The sequence below is a fragment of the Chelonoidis abingdonii genome, chromosome 16, assembly GCF_003597395.2.
Source record: "Chelonoidis abingdonii isolate Lonesome George chromosome 16, CheloAbing_2.0, whole genome shotgun sequence".
NCBI classification, from domain to species: domain Eukaryota; kingdom Metazoa; phylum Chordata; order Testudines; family Testudinidae; genus Chelonoidis; species Chelonoidis abingdonii.
Genome location: NC_133784.1, coordinates 9677442 through 9696757, shown reverse-complemented (window position 1 = coordinate 9696757; position 19316 = coordinate 9677442). Strand labels below are relative to the sequence as shown.

Below are 19316 nucleotides of genomic sequence, written 5' to 3'. Positions count from 1 at the left end.
GGGGGAGCAGCCCCCCCCCCCCCAGAGGCCTGGGGCCCCACACAGCCCCCCTATGGGGGGGCTGCATAGGGCACCCAAATGGCTAGGGATGGCCCTGGTTATACCACTTAACTATACCAGTGTGGTCATACTGGTATATCCCTGAGTACGGATGCAATTATGCTGGTGTACAGGTGACCTACACCTGTATAGCTACTCCAGTATAGAAGGGAGAATAAACTATTCAGATACACTGCACCTTTATACTGATATAACTGCAGCCACACTAGGTTTTTTTGCCAACATAACTAAATCAGTAACATATTTACCCACTGGGCATAGCTGTACCAGCATCACTGTGGAATGGTAATTAAGACTCAAATCTTGAGCATACAGAAAGCCTGAGATGCAAAGGGTGTATAATGGAATCAGTAGCTCCAGAGGTAGGTTGATAACAAGTTTTCCTGGCAAAGTGATTCAGGACTGGGAGTTGTATGAAGTCTGTATCAGAGGAGGAAAGAGTTTGGGGTACTGGCTGTGCTGGATGGAGTGAAGGGGAAGTAATTAGGTAAAGTAGCTGTAACCTTAGCTTAGCCCAGCACGGAGGAAAGGACTTCCATGATTGAATCGTATCTGAGAAAAAGGTATCTTTAGCCCTGTGTACCACTAACCTCATTCACCCCAGTGGCCATGAGAGCCTCTCTTCCCAGCTTCAGACATCCAGATGAGAAGCCCAGCCTCGCAGAAGAGATGATGTTAAAATGGCTTCTTGTTCGATACAGGAATTCACCAGCGCTATGGTGTGTCTCTAAAAACAAACAAACAAACAAACAAATGAACAAAAACCTGTGGAATAATGGCATTCAAATGAAAGATGAGCCCTACCCAGATGCTCATATTCCCTTTGGTGGTTGTGGAGAGAGGAGAGGCTGGATTTCCATTGCTCGATCTTCACCCACCCATACAAATTTGGTTCTGTGTTGAATCCAGAAATGAAAAGAGTCTTGTAACAGATTGCAGGGCCCCACACAGGAATGCTGGGCTTTTCCACTGACTCATCCAATGTTAGGTCAGAGCACCTTCAAAGATGCAGAACTATTTCTTCTGACTCATGCTGCTAGATGGGTACCAGGAATGTGTCTTTGAGGCCAAGGGAACTAGGTGTGGAGGCAGAGAGGCCCTGCAGGGAAAAACCTAGGAGCATCCAGATTTAGGAGAGCCAGGCCTAATCTGTGTACTTGGTCTACATCAGGATGGGAATTCCATTGGCTTGCCAATAACAGTGCTATTTCCAGGCTCATTCTGCATATGGATGAAATCTTACAAATCAGTTTCATGACATTTGGGACAAAGAGGTGAAAATCTCATAAGACCTGATCTTGGGACACTGGACCTCAAATGGCAGAAACTCTCCCAAAAGCAGTTCTGAAGGTTTCTGAACATGTCCCCTCACCTACATCCATTTCAGGTCCAATTGCACTCTGTGCTGGCCGTCTCTCATTCTGATTCAGGACGGGTTTATGTTGCAAAATTTTGCAGTCTAGATCTGGATTACAGGCCTTCTGGAGTACGTGAGGTTGTGGGTCAGGGCCAGCTCTAGTAAAATTGAGAGTGGACCATAGGTGCTGGAACTAGGGGTGCTAGGGGTTCTGCTACAACCATTGACTTGAAGTGGTTTCCATCATATACAGCGTTTACAGCTTGATTCAATAACTCTCAGCACCCCACTATACAAACTGTTCCGGCACCCCTGCAGTGGAGTGACTTGGTTAAAAACAAAACACAAAATGTTTGCCCTTTCTAGAACTGACCTCAGACCAAGGCATTTTAAATGTGATGAGACTGGACTCCCATAGATCCTAAGGCCAGAAGGGACCATGTGATAATCTAATCCAGCGATTCTCAGACTGAGGCTCGAGTGTCGCAAGTGGCTCTTAATGTGTCTCCTGCGGCTCTTTGCAGCACATGATATTAAAACTCTGGGTGATTTCATTATTAACCAATCAAGATGCTTTTACTGTTATTAACCAATGATAGTTGATAAAATAATAATGCTTGGTCAGTCATCTTGCTGTGAGAATGATATATATATATATATACACACACAATATAAAGTAAAATATTTCCCCTGTCATACTATTTAAATATGAATCTATAGCATTACAGTAAATGAAACAATGAATTCACATGACTGTGGCTCTTTTGGGTAATGCTGATTGTTAATTTGGCTCCTGAAGCCCTGAGGTGTGTGTGTCACTGCTTGACTCTAACCTATATAACACAGGCCAAAGAAGCTCAGATGCAAGAGGGGTTGTGCTCCCTGGCTTTCCATCCTGGCTCAGCTGGCCATATAGCTTGGATAATATTGGGATAAATATCTGGAATATCAACTGCTTTCCCAGGTCATTCATTGTTCCCTGGAATCCCACAGCAGTGCTTGTTGAGCTATCTGTTTCACTGGGATCCAAACAGGAGTGTCTGGTTTTTCTCTACAGAGTAATGTGAATAAAGATCCTTTTACAAACAAAAAGGATCGATAACATCAACGGTTTCCTGGGGGCTTTCTGTGTGGAGTTCCCATCTGTGTGAATGGATGTGTGTTTGGGTGTTAGCTAAAGAGAAGGCTAACTACCCTTTGCATCAGTGGGTCTTGGTCAGGTTCATGACAGGGGTCACTGAAATCAGCTGGCCCCAAATCTGGGGACATGCAGAACCTCATTTTCTGGCCATGGCTCATTGCTCATGGTTCATTGACCTGTAGGTGCTCCACAAGAATTCATTTGACATGGAGGCTTTTCCCACCAGGTTGTTGTTTGGCAATCTTATTTGGTTTGTCCGGTGTTCCTGCCAGGGCTCTGGGCACATGGCAGGCCAAATGACAGCTTGGTGCTGACTATGACTTATTACCATCTGATTGGTGCTGGGAGGCCTGAGTGAAATGAATTCGTCTCAAGTCAGCTCCTAATGGGCAATTATCCAGGCAGGGCCGGCTCCAGGGATCAGTGGATGAAGTAGGTGCTTGGGGCAGCCGACGGGAAGGGGCAGCACGTCCGGATCTTCGGTGGAAATTCGGCAGCGGGTCCCTCAGTCCCTCTTGGACCGAAGGACCCGCCACCAAATTTCCACTGAGGAATGAAGTGGCGTGGTTGAGCTGTCCCTGAAGTGCCACCTATTGCGGCTTTTTTTTTTTTTTCCCCTTCACTGCTTGGGGCAGCAAAAAAGCCTGAGCCGGCCCTGTATCCGGGCCATAGAAACCAGCACCACAACATACACTACCTGCCCCGGTGATTGACAGTTCCAGGAGGGAGACCAAGGAATGAGTGAGCCAGACAGACTTGCTTCCCTTCTGATTCCCAGAGAGGAATCTGCTAGGTTAGGGGTGAGGAACACTGGGAGAAGCTTGCATTGATGCAGCTTGTGCCATATCTGTTCAGTGGATAAAAAGAAGACTGCAGGCTTCAGACTATCCTTTCTGAAGCCTTCCACCAGCACATCTTTGTGTTTCCCCCTCCTCCCCCCAGGTGTAAATGCTGAGTTGGTTCATAGTGGAAGGATGACCTCATGGCTAAGGCTTTGACTCCTGTAGTTCAGAGAATCATGAGATTTGCCTGTGTGACTGCCAGGGCCAGCTCCAGGTTTTCTGCCTCTGCAAGTGGTGAAAAAAAAATACCGTCTGCACTTTGGCGGCAGCTCAACTGTGCCGCTCCATTCTTTGGCAGCAGTTCGGCGGCAGATCCTTCACTCCCTCTCTTCCTCTGCGGCTGCACTTCGGCGGCAGCTCAAAGAGAAAGAGGGGGACTGAGGGACCTGCCGCCGAATTCTTGCAAAAACCCGGACGAGACGCCCCAATACCAGATGGAGTGCCTCCCCTTTGTATTGGCCCCCGCAAGCACCTGCTTCCTTAGCTGGTGCCTGGAGCCGACCCTGGTGACTGCAGGCAAGTCATTTCAACTCTCTTTGCCTTGGTAGGGGGTCACATTTCCCTGCCTCATAGGGGTGCTGTGAGGCTAGATTAACGTTTGCAAGGTGCTCAGATGCTACAGCCTGGGGACCTGACTGGTGACTAGATAGGCAGCGTACAATACAGGTGAAGTGTATTACCAAGTTCTGGCTACATCTCTTCCTTCCTTCCATGTTAGGTTACATTTAGATACTCCGTGGTGATTGTGCAAGGGCACCTGGCATCAGAAGGGGTGCTTCTCCTTGGCAAAGAGCACTTTTACATCTGTGAGCACTTTGTCCTCTCCCAGTTTGAAGAGGTTTATTGCACCAAGCACTGCTTGTCCAGGTGAGTCATTCTTCCCTTCCTGCAGGCACGCTTGGCTAAGCTCAGAAGTGATGCACTCGACCTTTGGGAACCCTTTGACTTCAGAGAGCTGCACAGGGTGTGCGTGAGCACCGAGTGTGGCCCACTGTGCTTTTCTTCCAGCTGCAATGGTGCTTCTAATCATTAGGGGAGAGACAAATGGCCAAAGGGGCTGGAGGTTCTGGTCCATGTGGAGAAGCACCCCAAAGTCAGAATGCTGCTCCAAACTTGGCCTGAGACAGGGCTTCTGGAGCTGGATGCTACCATTGCTTCCTGCTTTTGACCCATCGGGAATGGCTCATGGGTACCCACATTCTCATGTCTGGTCCCAGCTGGAACCCAGAAGAAGAAAGGCAGCTGCAAAAATGGAAGTGGGTGAGAAAAATGAACCAAACTTTTGTGAGGCCTGAAGGTTCAGCTTGAGCTTTGAGTAAAGGTTTATATATGTGTGTGTGGGAGTGGAGGGGTCTGATTTCATCCAAATCCCTCCTGCCATTCTTAATAATAGCACCTCCATCCATGGTCTGAAGGTGAGACAGACCTGTGACAGAGAGACCAAGTGGCAGAAGGAGAGGAGTGTGAGCCAGGGCTGCAATACAGACTGAGGTTTCCTGCACAGCCTCACAGCTATGACCCTTCTGAGAGAGGCTGGCAGCTAGCCATAGCATGGTATCTTCCCGTGCTCCTAGCCCACAAAGGCAGAGGGCTCTCTACGTAATACAGTATAGTAAGGTCTTGACTCAGGAATAAACCCCCTAACCCATCTGGATCCAGAGAAAGGAAAAATGGACAGGAACGAGAGAATCTTAAAAAGAAGGACTTGGAGTCATGCAAACAGCCACAGATGAGATCTGTTGGAGCCGCTCAGGGACCACATTCCAGTGTCTGCCTCCGCCCCCAGCCTTGGGACAGCATGTAAAGACACCCTCACTTATTTTAGATGCCTCAACGGGACATAAAGCCAAGGATAGTGCCTCAGTTACCTGGATTACATGGGGCTGGATTGCAATATCCTTACTCCTGTTGAATAGGCCTTACCTGTGCCATGAGTAGTATCACCGCAATAGATGGCACTACTTGACAATAAGGTACTTACTGCTCAGTGTGAGTAAGAATATCACAGACTGAGCTGAAAGGGACTTCCACCTTCAGCTGTATTGACCTTTACCTGCTTTTCAGTAACAAGCATTTTCCAAACATCGTTTAGAGTGAGGAGTACTTAGCAATTAGAGTTGTTATACTGGATATGGCTATTATTTATATTACAGCACCACCCGAAATGTGCTAAGCATATAGAGAGAGATAGGAAGACACAGCCCCATTACAGATGGAAATTATTCTCTTTTTCTGGTGTCATTAAGTGTTGTTGGTATTTCCTTTTTCATCTCTTCCATCTTTTATTCATACGGAACATGCTTTAGAAGAGTCTTTTGCTTTATTGGTTGATAAGTTCCTATTTCTTTCTCCAAGGCTGAAGGGATCTTAATTAATACTTGGCACACTGACCCCATTTTTATGATTCTTTTTTATTGAAAATGATCAATATTGAAAGTGGGTTTGTAGGCTGGCTTTCTGCTTATGCTCCGTGGATGCACATGAGGGTGTTTGTGCTCAGAGTCCACTGGAAAGTGAGTGACTCGTTGTTTTTACTCATTGACCATGCATCGATGGTCACTGCTTTACATCCACTTCCTACTGGATCAAATGTTAGTGACTCTGTATGATTGGGTGAATCAAATAGTGACCAGATTGGCTTCTGGGAAAACACTCTCATGCTTTCACTGGATTTCTTTTAAAGGATGTGATCATTTTGGACCCAATTATTATACCTCTCCTCACACTGAGTAATATGTGAAGACCCTTTCAAGTCAATGGGACTATCTGAGAAGTAAGGTACTACCAAACGGGGTAAAGATATCACAGTGCAGCCCTTTGTGATCAGCAACATCCCCTGGCCATGGCTCTATTTCATCCAGACCTCCATCTCCTCCCACCTCGACTACTGCAAATCCTTTCTCTGTGGACTTTTTTTGTGTCACTGCTTTTCAGACAGCATGTACAGAATGCTGCTGCTGTCCACCTGCATGTCCTAAAAACCATGATCACACCAAACGGACCTTCACGCTGCACTAGCTCCCTCTTTGTTTCAGGATCCAGTATGAAATTGACTTCAGGGTGTTTGAAACCTTCCATGCTCTGGCTGACATCACAGACCTTTTAGGATACCAGGCTCTGTAGAAACGTACATAAAGCCATTTGTGCATTAATGGAGGGTATTCCAAGACTACGTGGTGGTGGCTGTGTATAGGATTATGCCCGAGGCTTTCCTCAAATCCAGCATGTTTGTTGCAAAGGCCTTGCTTGTTCTTGTCCATCTCAAACACACTTCTGTTTTTACCTCTTTCAGCATCACCGATCCATTTATTTTCAGCTTATGCCACAAAGAGCAGGGCATGGGAGATCAAGCATGTTCCCGTTATGCGTACAGTGACATTAAAGAGATACATCTGATGCGCTTTCTTCTACAGGTAGGTGTCAATACGCCATGTTGTTTGGAAAACAGCTGCAAGAAAAGTGGTAAAATATGACCAGGAACCAGAAATGACCCCTACCTGCCAATAGTGAGGGCAGAGTGAAGGCAGCTGGCTTCAGCAGTGTTACTGAGCGTGCTCAGTACAAGCCAAACAGCATATCTTGGGGGGGGGGAGAGGCGCATGACCCCCATGCCCCCCCCCACTGCCTCTGCCAGGAACTATTTGCATTATAACGCCTAAGGATTGGACTTTCTCCACTCCCACAGTACTGCTCTTGTCCCCATCTGTGCTTTGCTAGCCGTGGATGTTGGAAACTTCTGTCCCTGCTCGCCAAAGCATTAGCCCTGTTATTCCACTGTATGACTTCTCAGGAACTGAATCAGTATTACCAGGGAAGAATTGCTATGGAGATGTGTCCCTTATAATTGAGGCCAAGATTTTCAAAAATAGGTGCCTCAAATCAGTCCACTAAATCCTGATTTAAGCTTCTAAACAAGTGGACCCATTTTCAATAGTGCTCAGCTCCCATACACACCCAAAGAAGGAAAACACAGAGCTCTGTTATCCTACTCTTGTGGGATAACTTTTCAGCTAGTGAACCTGAACCTCTACTAGAGCTGAGTGAATAATGGATTTTTCCATTTGGAGAGCGACTCAAAAAATATGAAAAAAAAATTGGTTTGGTTCGAACTGAAACAGAATCTTTTCGGGATTTTATTTTATGGTCAAAATGAAAAAATAATTAGAGTAGAACTAATCATTTTGTGTGACCCAAAAATGATTTTTCCCCCCACTTTTCATTTCCTTTCAGGCTGTTTTTCAAATGTTTTTCACCTATTTCTTTTAATTAGCTACATTTCTCAACAGAACTGCATTCTGTTTTGGAATGTCAAAATGTTTTATTTTTAAATCATTTAATTTTTTTTTCAGACAAAACTTCTAGCCAGATTCAACCCGAATGTAGGAATACTCTTAGTGCCCCCCCCCCATGCATTTTTTCTTAAATTTACTACTCAGCCAAAAAAAAAAAATCACTGGCTCCAGTCATTATGGCTGTAACTCCTTTGCCTTTAGTAGAAATTCATCAAGGTTGCCCGTTCAGTTCAGTCTGTTTTAGCCTTGATCTTGCAATGAGAATCCCACCAGAAGTCCTTTGAGAATCAGACCCTTAACTTCCCATAGAGCATTTGTGAGTTGTTTGTTGCGATCACTGCTTTCCTATTGCCTCTTGTCTTATACTTAGATTGTAAGCACTTGGGGGCAGAGGCTGTCTGTTCTGAGTCTGTGCAGCACCTCACACAGTGGACTTGTAGGTGCTATTGCAGTGGAGATAATAAATAGTATTAATGCTTTTATTAGAGCCATTGGAAAAAATAAATTGATTTGGCCCAGCATAAATAATAGGTTTATAAGCAAATTGTCAATATCATGGGGGCGAGGGAGACAGGAACTTTAGTCACTAAAAGATTCACTAAATAATAGCATAAAGCCCACCCAATTTAGAGGAGATGTCTCATAGGTTTTCCTTTGAGCTTGATTCAGAGTTTAGGAAGGGGTGAACTTTCTTGGTAAAAGAGCTGTTTTAACTAGTTGATGGGCCAAAGGTTTGGAGTTTGCGTTTGCTTCTTGAACTTTCTCCAGCCTGTTGGATCTTGCATATTGGGCTGCCTATATTGTGAAAGTCACCCCTCATAGGCTGGTTATATTGTGAAAGTCACCCCTTGTGATCCCACCCGCACAGAGCTCATTACAAAGTCTGGCTCTTAGTGCTGAAAACCCTGTAAAATTGGGCAAACAATACGTTTCTCTCTGCTATGCTCACCCCTTGCTCCAGAGGTCTCCACGGTACAAATGGTTTATCCTTACAGGAGATCGCCTTGGAAATATTCTTCAAAAACGGCTATTCCAAGTTTCTCGTCTTCCACGACAGCGACAGGAATAAAGCGTTTAAGAGGTAATTACTGCTTCAGTCTGGCATATTAGCACCAAGGTCATAGCAGCTGGTATTGTTTTACGCTTGCGGCACCATTCCCCTTCATTCACATGTGTCTCCCAAACAGCGACCCTAAGGGTTCACTCTAAAATTGTAGCTCCTGGGTCTTTGGATGTTTCCACTTAAGCATGAAAAACATAATTTCTCCTGGCCAATGTCATTTTCCCCTTGCTAAGCTGTAATTTTTTTGGAGCATTGCTTATGATTTTTTAGTATTAGGTACATAAGATGTGTTTGGTTCTCTGGCCTTTACTTTAAATCTTTGGCATAAATAGAGCTGACATGACTTTTTAAACAGTGGCGCTTTTGTCTAGGAGAGAAGGCTTTTCTTTTATAGCTGCCTTGTCCTGGTGTCGTTTTCCTTTGCTGGCGTTAGAGTATAAAGTGGATGATTTGCACATTGCTTTCTATCAGCCACTTTAATTTAACCACGATGGCCTGGCAAAACTGCAACTCTGGTAATAATATTGGGTATAATTTGGCTGTCCTTACCAAGGCAGAACACTCATGATGCAGAAATTCCCAGGTGAAATTCTGTGGCCTAGATTGATCATTATGATCATTTAATCTAGCGGATCGTAATGATCCCTTCTGGCCTTAAAATCGATGCGTAGGCCCAGTGGAACTTTGCCTAAATAACAACTGCAGGTTCTGAACCATTCTTCCTATTTCAATTCACCTTGCTGTTTCAGTTAGATAGGGAAACCTGCCCTAAAATGCTGCATAGTATAGGCATTGGCAATTAACCGGCAGCCAGAGTCTACCCCAGAAGCAGCTGCATTTTAGTGATGGATGAAGTGCTTCTTATCTTTGTTGACTGAATATCAGTTCAAGGCGCCGATTCAGGAAGCACTTAAGCTGAAGACCATCCCTATCCAGGACAGCATGTAAACGCCTACTTAACTTTAAACATAGCAGATGTCCCACTGACTTGAAGTGCTGTCCTGAATGTAAGGAGTCTCAGTTTGTAAAGTGCTTTGGCATCATTTGGGATTAAACCTCAGTGATTATTACAGGTAATAACCCTTTTAAAGACCATGTTGATTTATTTTCTCCTCTCTGTTTAGATTTTGTTCATTGCAACCTGTTTTGAAGGCAAAAGGAATAACTGAAGAGTCCTTGAATATAAGGTAATAAGCCGGAATCATTCCCAATCATTCTGATAGTTGTCTGCAATAAATTGACATTTTTTGTTCCCTTTAAAGCCTATTTTGAGTATTCATAGGCATCCCAAAATCTCCCCAAAGCATTTGACTGTAAAATATCTTCATTACAAAGGCATGAGGGATGCATTAAGTAGCTGTTATCCATAGTTAATTAATAATGATTATCTTCTTAATATGACTTTATTGGTAAACTCTTATGTAGATGGTTAGTGTGGGGAAGAATAGGGAACAGACAGTCTATGACGTGAGGTTAGAGAGCTAATCCATAATGCTGCTGCATAATGGCATCTTTAGTGGGCAGTTAGAGCAGACAGTGACAGATGTGCCTAGTGCACAGTGATGCTGCAGAACCTACTATAACAGCTTCACAATAGAAATCCCAATGTGCTGCCCCTTGCCAAGTGGATTTATTTCCAAGCACAGAGTGATGTGGCTGGGCGAGTATTCTGTGCTGATCCTGAATACCTGCGTACCCAGAACTTCTCTTGAGCTGGATGCCCAAGGAATACTTCCTTAGGCTCCTAATTGGCATCTTCATGGTGACCCTCCCATGGGTTGACAGATCCTTTTGATTCGGATAAACACTCAAAAGTTGGACGATTCTCTTAACCCACCAGATTGCTTGGGCTGGAAATCTCCCAGGAAGAACCACTTCCATTAATTCCTGCTTGCCCTCTTCCCAGGTTCTAATGTAGGTCACTGGGCCCCAGACCATGCAGAGCTTTGTACACTATGGCAAATGGCTAAAGCTATTCCTGAAAGAGAACCAGAAACCAGTACAGAGCCATGAGAACAACTTTTAAGTTGTGTGGGGGGATCCCAAATAGTTAATAGTGTTGAGACATAAATGATCACTAAGGGGCACGAGCATCAGCAGCCCATTGAGATGAGAGAGGTTGCACCTTTCTGAGCAGTTGCCCCTCATCCTTGTCAGGCTCACATAGGTGTCTCCGTTGGTTACTCTCGGATCACTGGTTTTAGATTTACAGTTACAGAGTTACTTTTTTGGACTTGAAAGCTGACACTCCAGAGCGAGAAGGCAGCTTAAGACAAGTACCACCAGTCCCAGCCCAGGCTGAGCCCTGTTGGGACTAATGTGGGTCTCTGAGAAACCCAAAGAAGATCCTAGAGTCAGTATGGAGCAGCACGTTCCACTCTGTACTGGGCGACTGATATCTCTAGACAGAATGAAACAGCCCAAGGGCTGGTGCCCTAAGGATAGATTTATTCTATGTTTACCTAACACTCATCAATCAGTAATTTTCCGAGCCCTCCCAGATCATGTCTTCATGACCTTTGGACTGGAGTTGGGCTCACGGGTAGGTGAGAGAGGTATGACTTGTGTTAGGCCTTATCCTTGCTGAGGTTTAAGGAGCCTAACTCTGCCTGTTCTGAATCTTGGAAGCACAGTTGAGCACAAAGGGTTTTTAGTCCCCATGAGGATCTGCCTGGAATGTTATCCCCTTGAGGGGAGAGGACCTCTTCTACATTGTCCCCTCTGAGGAATGGGGATAGAAGCTTGGCACAGCTCTCTCTGGGCCACGCTGTAATGTGAGCTGACAAACACCAGACTCCACATGCTTGAGTGAAGGATAAGAGAGAACATCCTCCTACCTGGAAATGCTTTCTCCATACACAATGATCTTGTACAAAACTGGTAGATACTGGGCCAGATCCTGGAGACCAGTCCTTCTGCCCAGTACAGCTCAGGGCCATAAAGAAAATTTTGAGCAACCTTTATGCCTGTCTGGCCTAGGGTTTTCCAAGTCATGCTAACTGGTCACAGCCCTTCAGGGGACTGAGGGCAGTTGCTGATAGGCTTGATGAAGCAGTTTCTTGGCCCTGATTGGTGGAGGAAGAAGGGTTACAGGAGCCCTATGCCACTTGGAGGTTTAATTACGCTGCCGAAATCCCCAGGCAGCTGGTTCCTGCTTCATTCTGCTGGAGCAGCTCAAAGCAGGTGGGACAGGAGTCAGGATCTGGCCCATGGTGTCTCCTGGTAAATAAAAGTCAGGAACCAAGCATGCTCTTTCACCTTTATTTTTCTGCACTTCTATTGCTTTGGGGCCCATTCACTGGTTTCGGAGAAACAGCAGATCCTCTCCACCTAACACTGAGCAAACCCTTAAATGAAAAAAACTGCGGTGAGGGGAAAAGCTGTTTATTGGTTTGGGCTGGATGCTGTGAGAGTTGGATGGACAGACTCTGTGACACTGCCACCTTCACCGCCACTCCGCTTGGTTATCCTTTGCCGTGGAGTTGGGCGTCATGAGGGAAGAAAAGTTTGGCTTCCTCAGAGAGGTGGGCACCGCATTCTTCAGCTTGTTCAGCTTGTCCCTCTCCTCCTGGCACCTCTTCAGACAGGGGCCACACAGGTCTTTCTCATCCACCAAGTACAGGGCTTCGATGCGCTTGATGGTGTCAATTAACAGTTCCTCCTCTGTTGGTTGGGGGAAGGGGTTCCTCTTCACATTCATCTTCTTGAGCTTGGGGAGCTTTGCCACACTGTTGGGTATGGTTGTCAGGTAGTTGTCAAAGAGGCCCACTTCCTGGAGCTCCTTCAGGGCCCCAAGGGTGGTGGGGAGATTGTCGATCTGGTTCAAGCCCAGGTTAAGGGTGCGCAGGTTCTTCAGCTGGCTCAGCTCCACTGGCAGGTTCTTGGCGGTCAGTTTGTTGTTGCAGATGTTGAGATAGAAGAGGTTCTGGAGCATGCCGATCGTCTCCGGCAGCTTCTCGATCTGGTTGCTGTGCAAGTCCAGCCAGCGCAGGTTTTGGAACTTCTCGATGAAGTCTGGGATTTTCTTGATCATGTTCCTGCTCAGATCCAGCTCATCCACATCAGCCAGCTTGAGGATGCACTTGGGGAAGGTGGTGATGCCCATCTTGCTCAGGTCAAGGCGGCGTTTCCCATCAAACGTGATCTTGATGGAGTTTTTGGCAACTTTCAAGGTGACCTTTTTCCCTTTGGGGCCTTTTGCTTTCCCTTTGGCCATTTTTCCGCTGGGGAAGAGAAGTGGGTCAGATTATGTCAGGAAGGAGTATTCAGATGGAGGGGCCCAAGTGAAATCTTCTGAGGCTGCTTGCTGTTAAACCCTGGTTCAGAATAAAAAGTGACCTTGTTAAAAGTTAACACATAACCACTGGACTCTTTAAAGTCACAACATTTCCCTTAGGGGCATGAGTTCTCCACCTAGAGGGCATGATTCCCAGGAGTGTCATACATATGTGTCAGGGTCATGACCCAGTGCAGAGGAGGTTTTGAACCACTGGTCTGTGGTGTCCCAGGGTTTTAGTGATGGAGTATGGGGACTCTGGAGCCTTTCACCACTAGGGTGCTGGTTTCAGTCCAGCCTGTGCTGATAGGGGATAAAAATGATTAATATGGATCATAAAAATGATCCAGCCTGTGCTGATAGGGGATAAAAATGCTGATGGGGATAAAAATCCATTAGCTCTTTGGTGGCCTGTGTGAAATAAGTGGTGGGTCTCAGTCCAGCCCCCAGGGGGCACTTGTTCACCTCTCAAAAACCCATCGCCCAAAAAGGTATTAATTAGATCAGACGCTTTGGAGACCAATTGGCCATACTCCTTAGACAGCAAGTGTGTAGCAGTGCCCTCTTCCCTCGATGCAGCCTGGTTACAAAGGCTGGGCAGAGGGACAGGATTGGGCCCTAGGCCCCCGTTCAGAAAAGCACTTATGTACTTTAGGCACATGCATAAGAGCTTTGCTGAACTGGGGCCTTGAGTCATCGTCAAAGTAAACATAATAACAGAGCTAAATCCGGCGCTATTTTGTACACCTTCCCGTTTCCATTGACTTTAACAGTGCTACAGCCAATGTGCGTCTAGACACAATTTGATCTAAAGCTTTACAATGAAATTGTTACCTTGGGACCATAAAAGAGACTTTTAAAGAAAAGAATGCCTGTGTTCCCTAAACAGCACCCACAGCTGCCCTTCCTGTATGCAGAGAGATGCCACTGACCAGCAGGGACGCTGTAGGTAGAGCGTACCCCTAGGAGCACAGGAAAGAGTGTCCTAGAAGTTCAAAATGCTTTGAGATCAGCTGAGAGGAGATGCTACAGAAGGGCAACAGAAAAGGCTATAAAACCCTTATAAGGCCTGATCCAATACCCATTGGAGTCAATGGAAACCTTTGACTCTACCTATTGTGACACCGGTGGGCAGATTTTCCAAAGACCTCTCCACCCAGATACTATAGTGACGGTTGGCGGTATAAACCTCTAAGGCAGAACATCCATCTACCTCCAATTGTGGAGCACTTCTGAAAATCAGCCCATAATGAAGGACAGGGCTTTGCTGAATGGAGGCCTAGGTGGCTAATAATATACTGCAATCGCATGGATGTCATTAGTAGATGAGGTCATCAAAGGTAACTAACAATACACATCAGCAGTAAAAGAAATAGGAGAATTCACTGGCAAGGAGCGACAGTGACAATAGCTGCTGGGGAGCTGAGAGGAGCACAGGTTACAGCTGGCTAATCTCCAGCTGATCCGAGTGCTCCTGCATCTAATTGTAAAGAGTCAAATCACGGCTTTGATGAATGATTGTTTGGGAAGCAATATGGATTTGTCTACAATACACTTCTCCATTAGAAAGGCTTCATTACAAACCCTTCAGGCTTTTTGGCTACTCATTAATCATGTGCAAGTACATCAAAAGGGAGCTCAGACTGGAGATAAGACATATCGGCTCCTTTCAATTATATGCCATAGCCCAAAACAATGCAAAGGCAGGGTATCTGTGTCAGTCACCCGCGCCCTGCCAGCCCTTCAGAAGTGAGACAGTCTCTTCAGGAAGTTTGGGAAACAGCACCGGGTTTCAATCTTGCTGAGAGCTGAATGCATCTTTTGACCACTTTTATTTTTAATAGTATTAGATAGATTTCAGTGCCTTTATCAGTCTAACCCCATACACACACCCATCACTCTATCCATCTATTATGCTTCTCTACCCTGGTAGTCTTTACTGCATTGATCTTTACCCACCCCTATGAGGTAAGGCAGGGATGTTATCTCCATTGTACAGATGGGGAACTGAGGCCCAGACAGACTAGGGGACTTGCCCAAGGTCACACAGGAAGTCAATGGCAGGGCAGGTACTTAAACTCTGGTCTCCCATATCCCAGCAATCAAAGTGTATGTATTGGTGTTAGCCCAGGAGAGAGGGAGTGGAGTTAATCTCCAAGAAGAGCAAGGGATGATGTCAGGATAACCACAGTGAGCCATGTTCATCCCTAGTGACACTCCACTGACTGTAGGAGATGAATTTTGACCTCATCCTTCCCTGTGTTACTCATAACACCGCTGAGTCCAAGCTCTGGGCCCAAGCTGCACTGTCCTGGGGAGAGGTTAGGAGGGGGGGTACCTGGACCCTGGATGCTCTAGGAGGGGGACTTTCAAGTTGACCTTTCAAGTTTCCCTCAAATTATCCCCTCAAGGGTGAGGGCTTTCAGGGCCTCCAGAGAAGGCAGGCAGTGTGGCTTCCCAACCCAGCTGATCCTTAGGGGCTGTGGAGAAGGGGTCACCCAAGATCCTGTGTAGCATGTCAGTGCTGTCTCTCTGGTATCCTTCCCCAACCCCCATGGCAAAGCCCTCACTATGGCTGTGCAATAGGGTATTAGCAAGTCAGCCAAGGACAAACCTGCCCCTCTAGGGCTGGGCTTCTATTCCCATTTTGATTTCCAATAAGACAGGCCTGTGTCCTTACTGTATTGCTGCCCCCTCATGCTAGGAAACTGCCTGCCTGGCTGTCTGAGCAGAGGAGAGTTTTGTGGAGCTGCTCTGGAGGCATCTCTCTGTTGCACCATCACGAAAGTAGCTGGACGGTGCCCAAAAGAGAGGATGGAGAGAGGCTGATGCTGCCCTCAGTGACAGCTGTTTGCTGACGTCTGTGGTGTTACATAGGGATTGCTACGAGCAGTGTCTGGCCCCCAGACTAATTCAGCCTGAACGCTGTTCCTGACAATAAGAGATTTTAACAGCCAAACCCGATTCCTGTAAGAAATTAGGGCAAAATCCCCTCCTGACTGTGCAGCGGGAGCAGTGCCAGCCACATGAGAGATCTCCGAGCCACCTGCTGGCACAAGACAGGTTCAATCAGCGCAGCAAGGAGCTGTGTGTGGCAGGGCCCACCTTAGACTGCAATGAAAGATGCAGCTAGCAACCCCCCTTTAGGCACAGCCTGTGGACTCTGCTGCAGAGTTCTATGCTAGTGTTCTCTTGTCCTCCGGTTCCAGTCCCACCCAGACAAAGAGGATCTCTGTATCCCCGCCCCTTGTCATTAATGCTGGTTGACTACAGCAGGAGTTAGTGGGTGCTATCCATATTTGGGAACAGTAGAGGGAACCAGAGTGCGGACAGCAAGGTGGCTGTGGCTGTTACTTGAATAATGAATCCAGTTTAAATCTTCTGGGTGCCTGTGCATCGATGCCTTTTGCAGGGTCATTTGTAGGGACTGAATTTTTGACCTTTGGCAGCTGGATGCATAAGCCTCTCTTGCTCAAGCTAAAGAACCAGTTGCATTCGCTGGAAGGCAGCAACTGACTCATGAACCGCGTTATGTGATTCGGAGGGGGACAAAAACACGAACTAAGTTAACGTGGGTAGTACTTGGGTTCAGATTTGTAAAGGTATTTAGGTGTCTATCTGCATCTTTAGGCATCTTAAAAAATATGGCCCATCATTGCTTTAATCAAAAAGCGATATGCCCCCTCCTCCCCCTGCGTGCATCCCCACCACAGGATCTAGCTCCAGAGAGCATCTGGAATCTGTGACAGATGTTTCCTGTGTAGTAACGTAATGGCTGGGTTTCATACTTACAACAACTGTGATTTCCAAGCCTGCCAACAAGGCTGAGCATTAGAGCTCTTCTGAAGTTCTGGGGTGAGGAGGCAGCCCAAATGGGATGGAAAGCTTTCCTCTCCCTCCGTGGTAAACTAATTAGCAGCCTTTCACAGGTCTGCGGTTGGAGATAATGGGAGCTTGTTTAGCCACGTCTGGGTCTGGTTCGAGCTGAATAAAAGGGCTCCAACTCCTTAGCTATTGACATTAAAAATTCAAGAATGGCAGGGGACAGCCTGTGGTGGCTGTTAATTATAAATATTCGATATCACAATTACACTCCCGGGGAGGAGCTGGAGAGTTTGGGCTGGAGACTCATGCCCTGCCACCTGAACAAAGAATTGAGAATACGACGGAACTTTCTTTTAGCAAACTTTCTTTCTTTGATCATCCTTTGTGTTCTCCCTCTGAGTTAATGTGGAACCTGGGCCTAGGCAGCACTGCTGGAGGTGCTGACTTGCCAATGAAGCTCCTGACCGTAAAACCCCTTTTATCCATACTCCCTGGCTAGATTGGGCCTTTAAGGCACAGGGCTGAGTGGCAGATGGTGTGGAGCTGCACTGCCTAGGGTGGTTGTGCGTCTGTGTTGTCAAACCCATCTCCCTGTTGTTGCATGCAGAACACTGATGCACAGGATGCACCTGATGCATAAGGTATGTGTTTAGGTTAGAATCTTGGCCCTGCCTCCTTTGGAGTGGTGCAGGAAGGGAAAAGACCTTATGCTCCCTGAAGCATTGGGACTATGATGCAGGGTGTGTAATGGGTGGGGACTCCTTGTTCCTTCCCAGACCCTGCTTACCTGTGCAGCGCCAGGTATATGACATAGCTGCTTAGACCCCTCTGATGGGTGAGTGGGAGCTGAACCGTCCCTAGCCACCAGGAGAATGCAGATTCTCCCTTGGTCCTGATGCTGTCTGTGCTGCCCCATCCCCAGTCTCCCCTTTCTCAACAAAGCGCTTGGGGGAATCAGCTCTTCTGCTCAGTCACCTCCCACAGAGTACTTCGTAGAGGTCTCCCCACTTAAGAGTCTCCTCCCGCATCAGGCTCCCTGAGCCCAGTGCTGGCTTGGTCTCTGGAGCTTGCTCAATAAATGCTCTTTCTCTGGCTGCGGCAGTGACTCCCCCTCTACACCAAGACTCCTTCATCTCCCACAAATCCCGTGGGGTGCATTTCTGCTCCCTGCCCCTCTGCACCGCCTTTGACCTTAGCTACCACTTGACCTTGCTTAGGCTCACTCAGCTGTATGTATCTTTCAAGGCCTTTAAGGACTCCTTTCTTTCCATCTTCTTCGGTCTCTTCCCATCCCCCTTCCTGTGCTGATTTAAGTTCATCTCCTTGGGGCAGGCTACATACCCATAACTGGATCATGTGGCTGGTGCTTCGTAAATAATAGCCATACAGGTACGGAGCCCATGGATAAATCTTTCCCTTTTGTGTGTTGTAACTTAGACTTGCCAAATACAAGAGATCAGCTACTGAGCTACCCATTCTCTAGAAATCTGGTGGCTCAAAGCTACCTTTTGTTTGCTTTGTGCCTAGACACTACAGTGACTGGGCCTATAGACTGACCTGAGATTGATACATGATCAAAAGCCAAACCAGATGCCGTTTGTGTTTTTCATTGTACCCTTCGCGCACTAGCTGGCAGGTACTGCAAATCATAGTAGGATTCATTTTTCTGCTTACTGTTTCTTGTTGTCAGCTACAACTTAATATGAAGGAGAGATTAATTCACTGACTCTCTTAAACACGGTTTCTGCTGACAGGGACTGGCTTAGATTAAATGGATCCTGTTAGCAAGCAGGAACTGCAGCTCCCTTTAAATTCCCTTCATTTTCCACGCTGCTTCAGAACAACCCTGTTAACCTGCGCACAAACACTGAAACCGCCCCCCCCCTCAGAAAAAAGTAAAGAATATGTCCTCTAAACAAGTCTCTGGAATTGTAACGGTGCTGTATAGAGCTGTATGAGATCTTACCGGCTGGCACCTAGGAAGCATCTACGCCAGATGCGTACACATCACAAGCTGCCTGCTTTGTCTGTGCAGCAGAACGAGCTTCCATGCTCTGTCAGTGTGCAGGTGTCTTCTGTGTAGTCTTCTCTGAATAGTGAATTAGTCCTTCTCTCGGGTTTGTAAATAAAACCCCAGTGTGCAGGGGAAGCCTGGGCAGATTTGCCTTCCACAGGCCTGCAAATTCTAAAGTCCGACTTCTTTTTTTTTTAAACGGCAACCTTTCAAGAAATCATTGTGTGTGTGTCTGTGTTGGGGGTGGAGGGGAAGTGCTCTAAGGACTTACCCAACTACAGTGTCACCCTATTCAACTCTCCTTCCACAGCCTGTGAAACTTTTGTTCCTAAGCAACCGGAATCCCAGGTCCTTGGAGATCATTAGCATAATGTTTTGTTCCAACATGCAGGTTCAGACGAGAGCCGGAAAGTACTCAGCAGCATGCAGGTCCTGGAAATGCCAGA

The 19316-nt window shown here is 46.6% G+C and overlaps 2 protein-coding genes across 3 annotated transcripts in view; one reads left to right on the top strand and one right to left on the bottom strand.

Annotated features, from left to right (window-relative positions):
* The window catches only part of WDFY4 (WDFY family member 4), a 279998-nt gene that overhangs the window by 202014 nt on the left and 58668 nt on the right, over positions 1-19316 (top strand). For both annotated transcript variants that reach the window (XM_075072902.1, XM_075072901.1), the window contains exons 44-47: positions 4119-4267; positions 6693-6813; positions 8688-8773; positions 9880-9942. In XM_075072902.1, coding sequence (XP_074929003.1) covers positions 4119-4267; positions 6693-6813; positions 8688-8773; positions 9880-9942 — 419 coding nt within the window. The remainder of the gene's footprint in view (positions 1-4118; positions 4268-6692; positions 6814-8687; positions 8774-9879; positions 9943-19316) is intronic.
* Positions 11981-19043, bottom strand: LRRC18 (leucine rich repeat containing 18). The gene is made up of 2 exons (XM_032787026.2): positions 18823-19043; positions 11981-13071 (listed from the first exon to the last, which is right to left on the bottom strand). Exon 2 carries the CDS (start codon positions 12969-12971, stop codon positions 12201-12203), a length of 771 nt encoding a protein of 256 aa, XP_032642917.1. The 5' UTR covers positions 12972-13071; positions 18823-19043; the 3' UTR covers positions 11981-12200.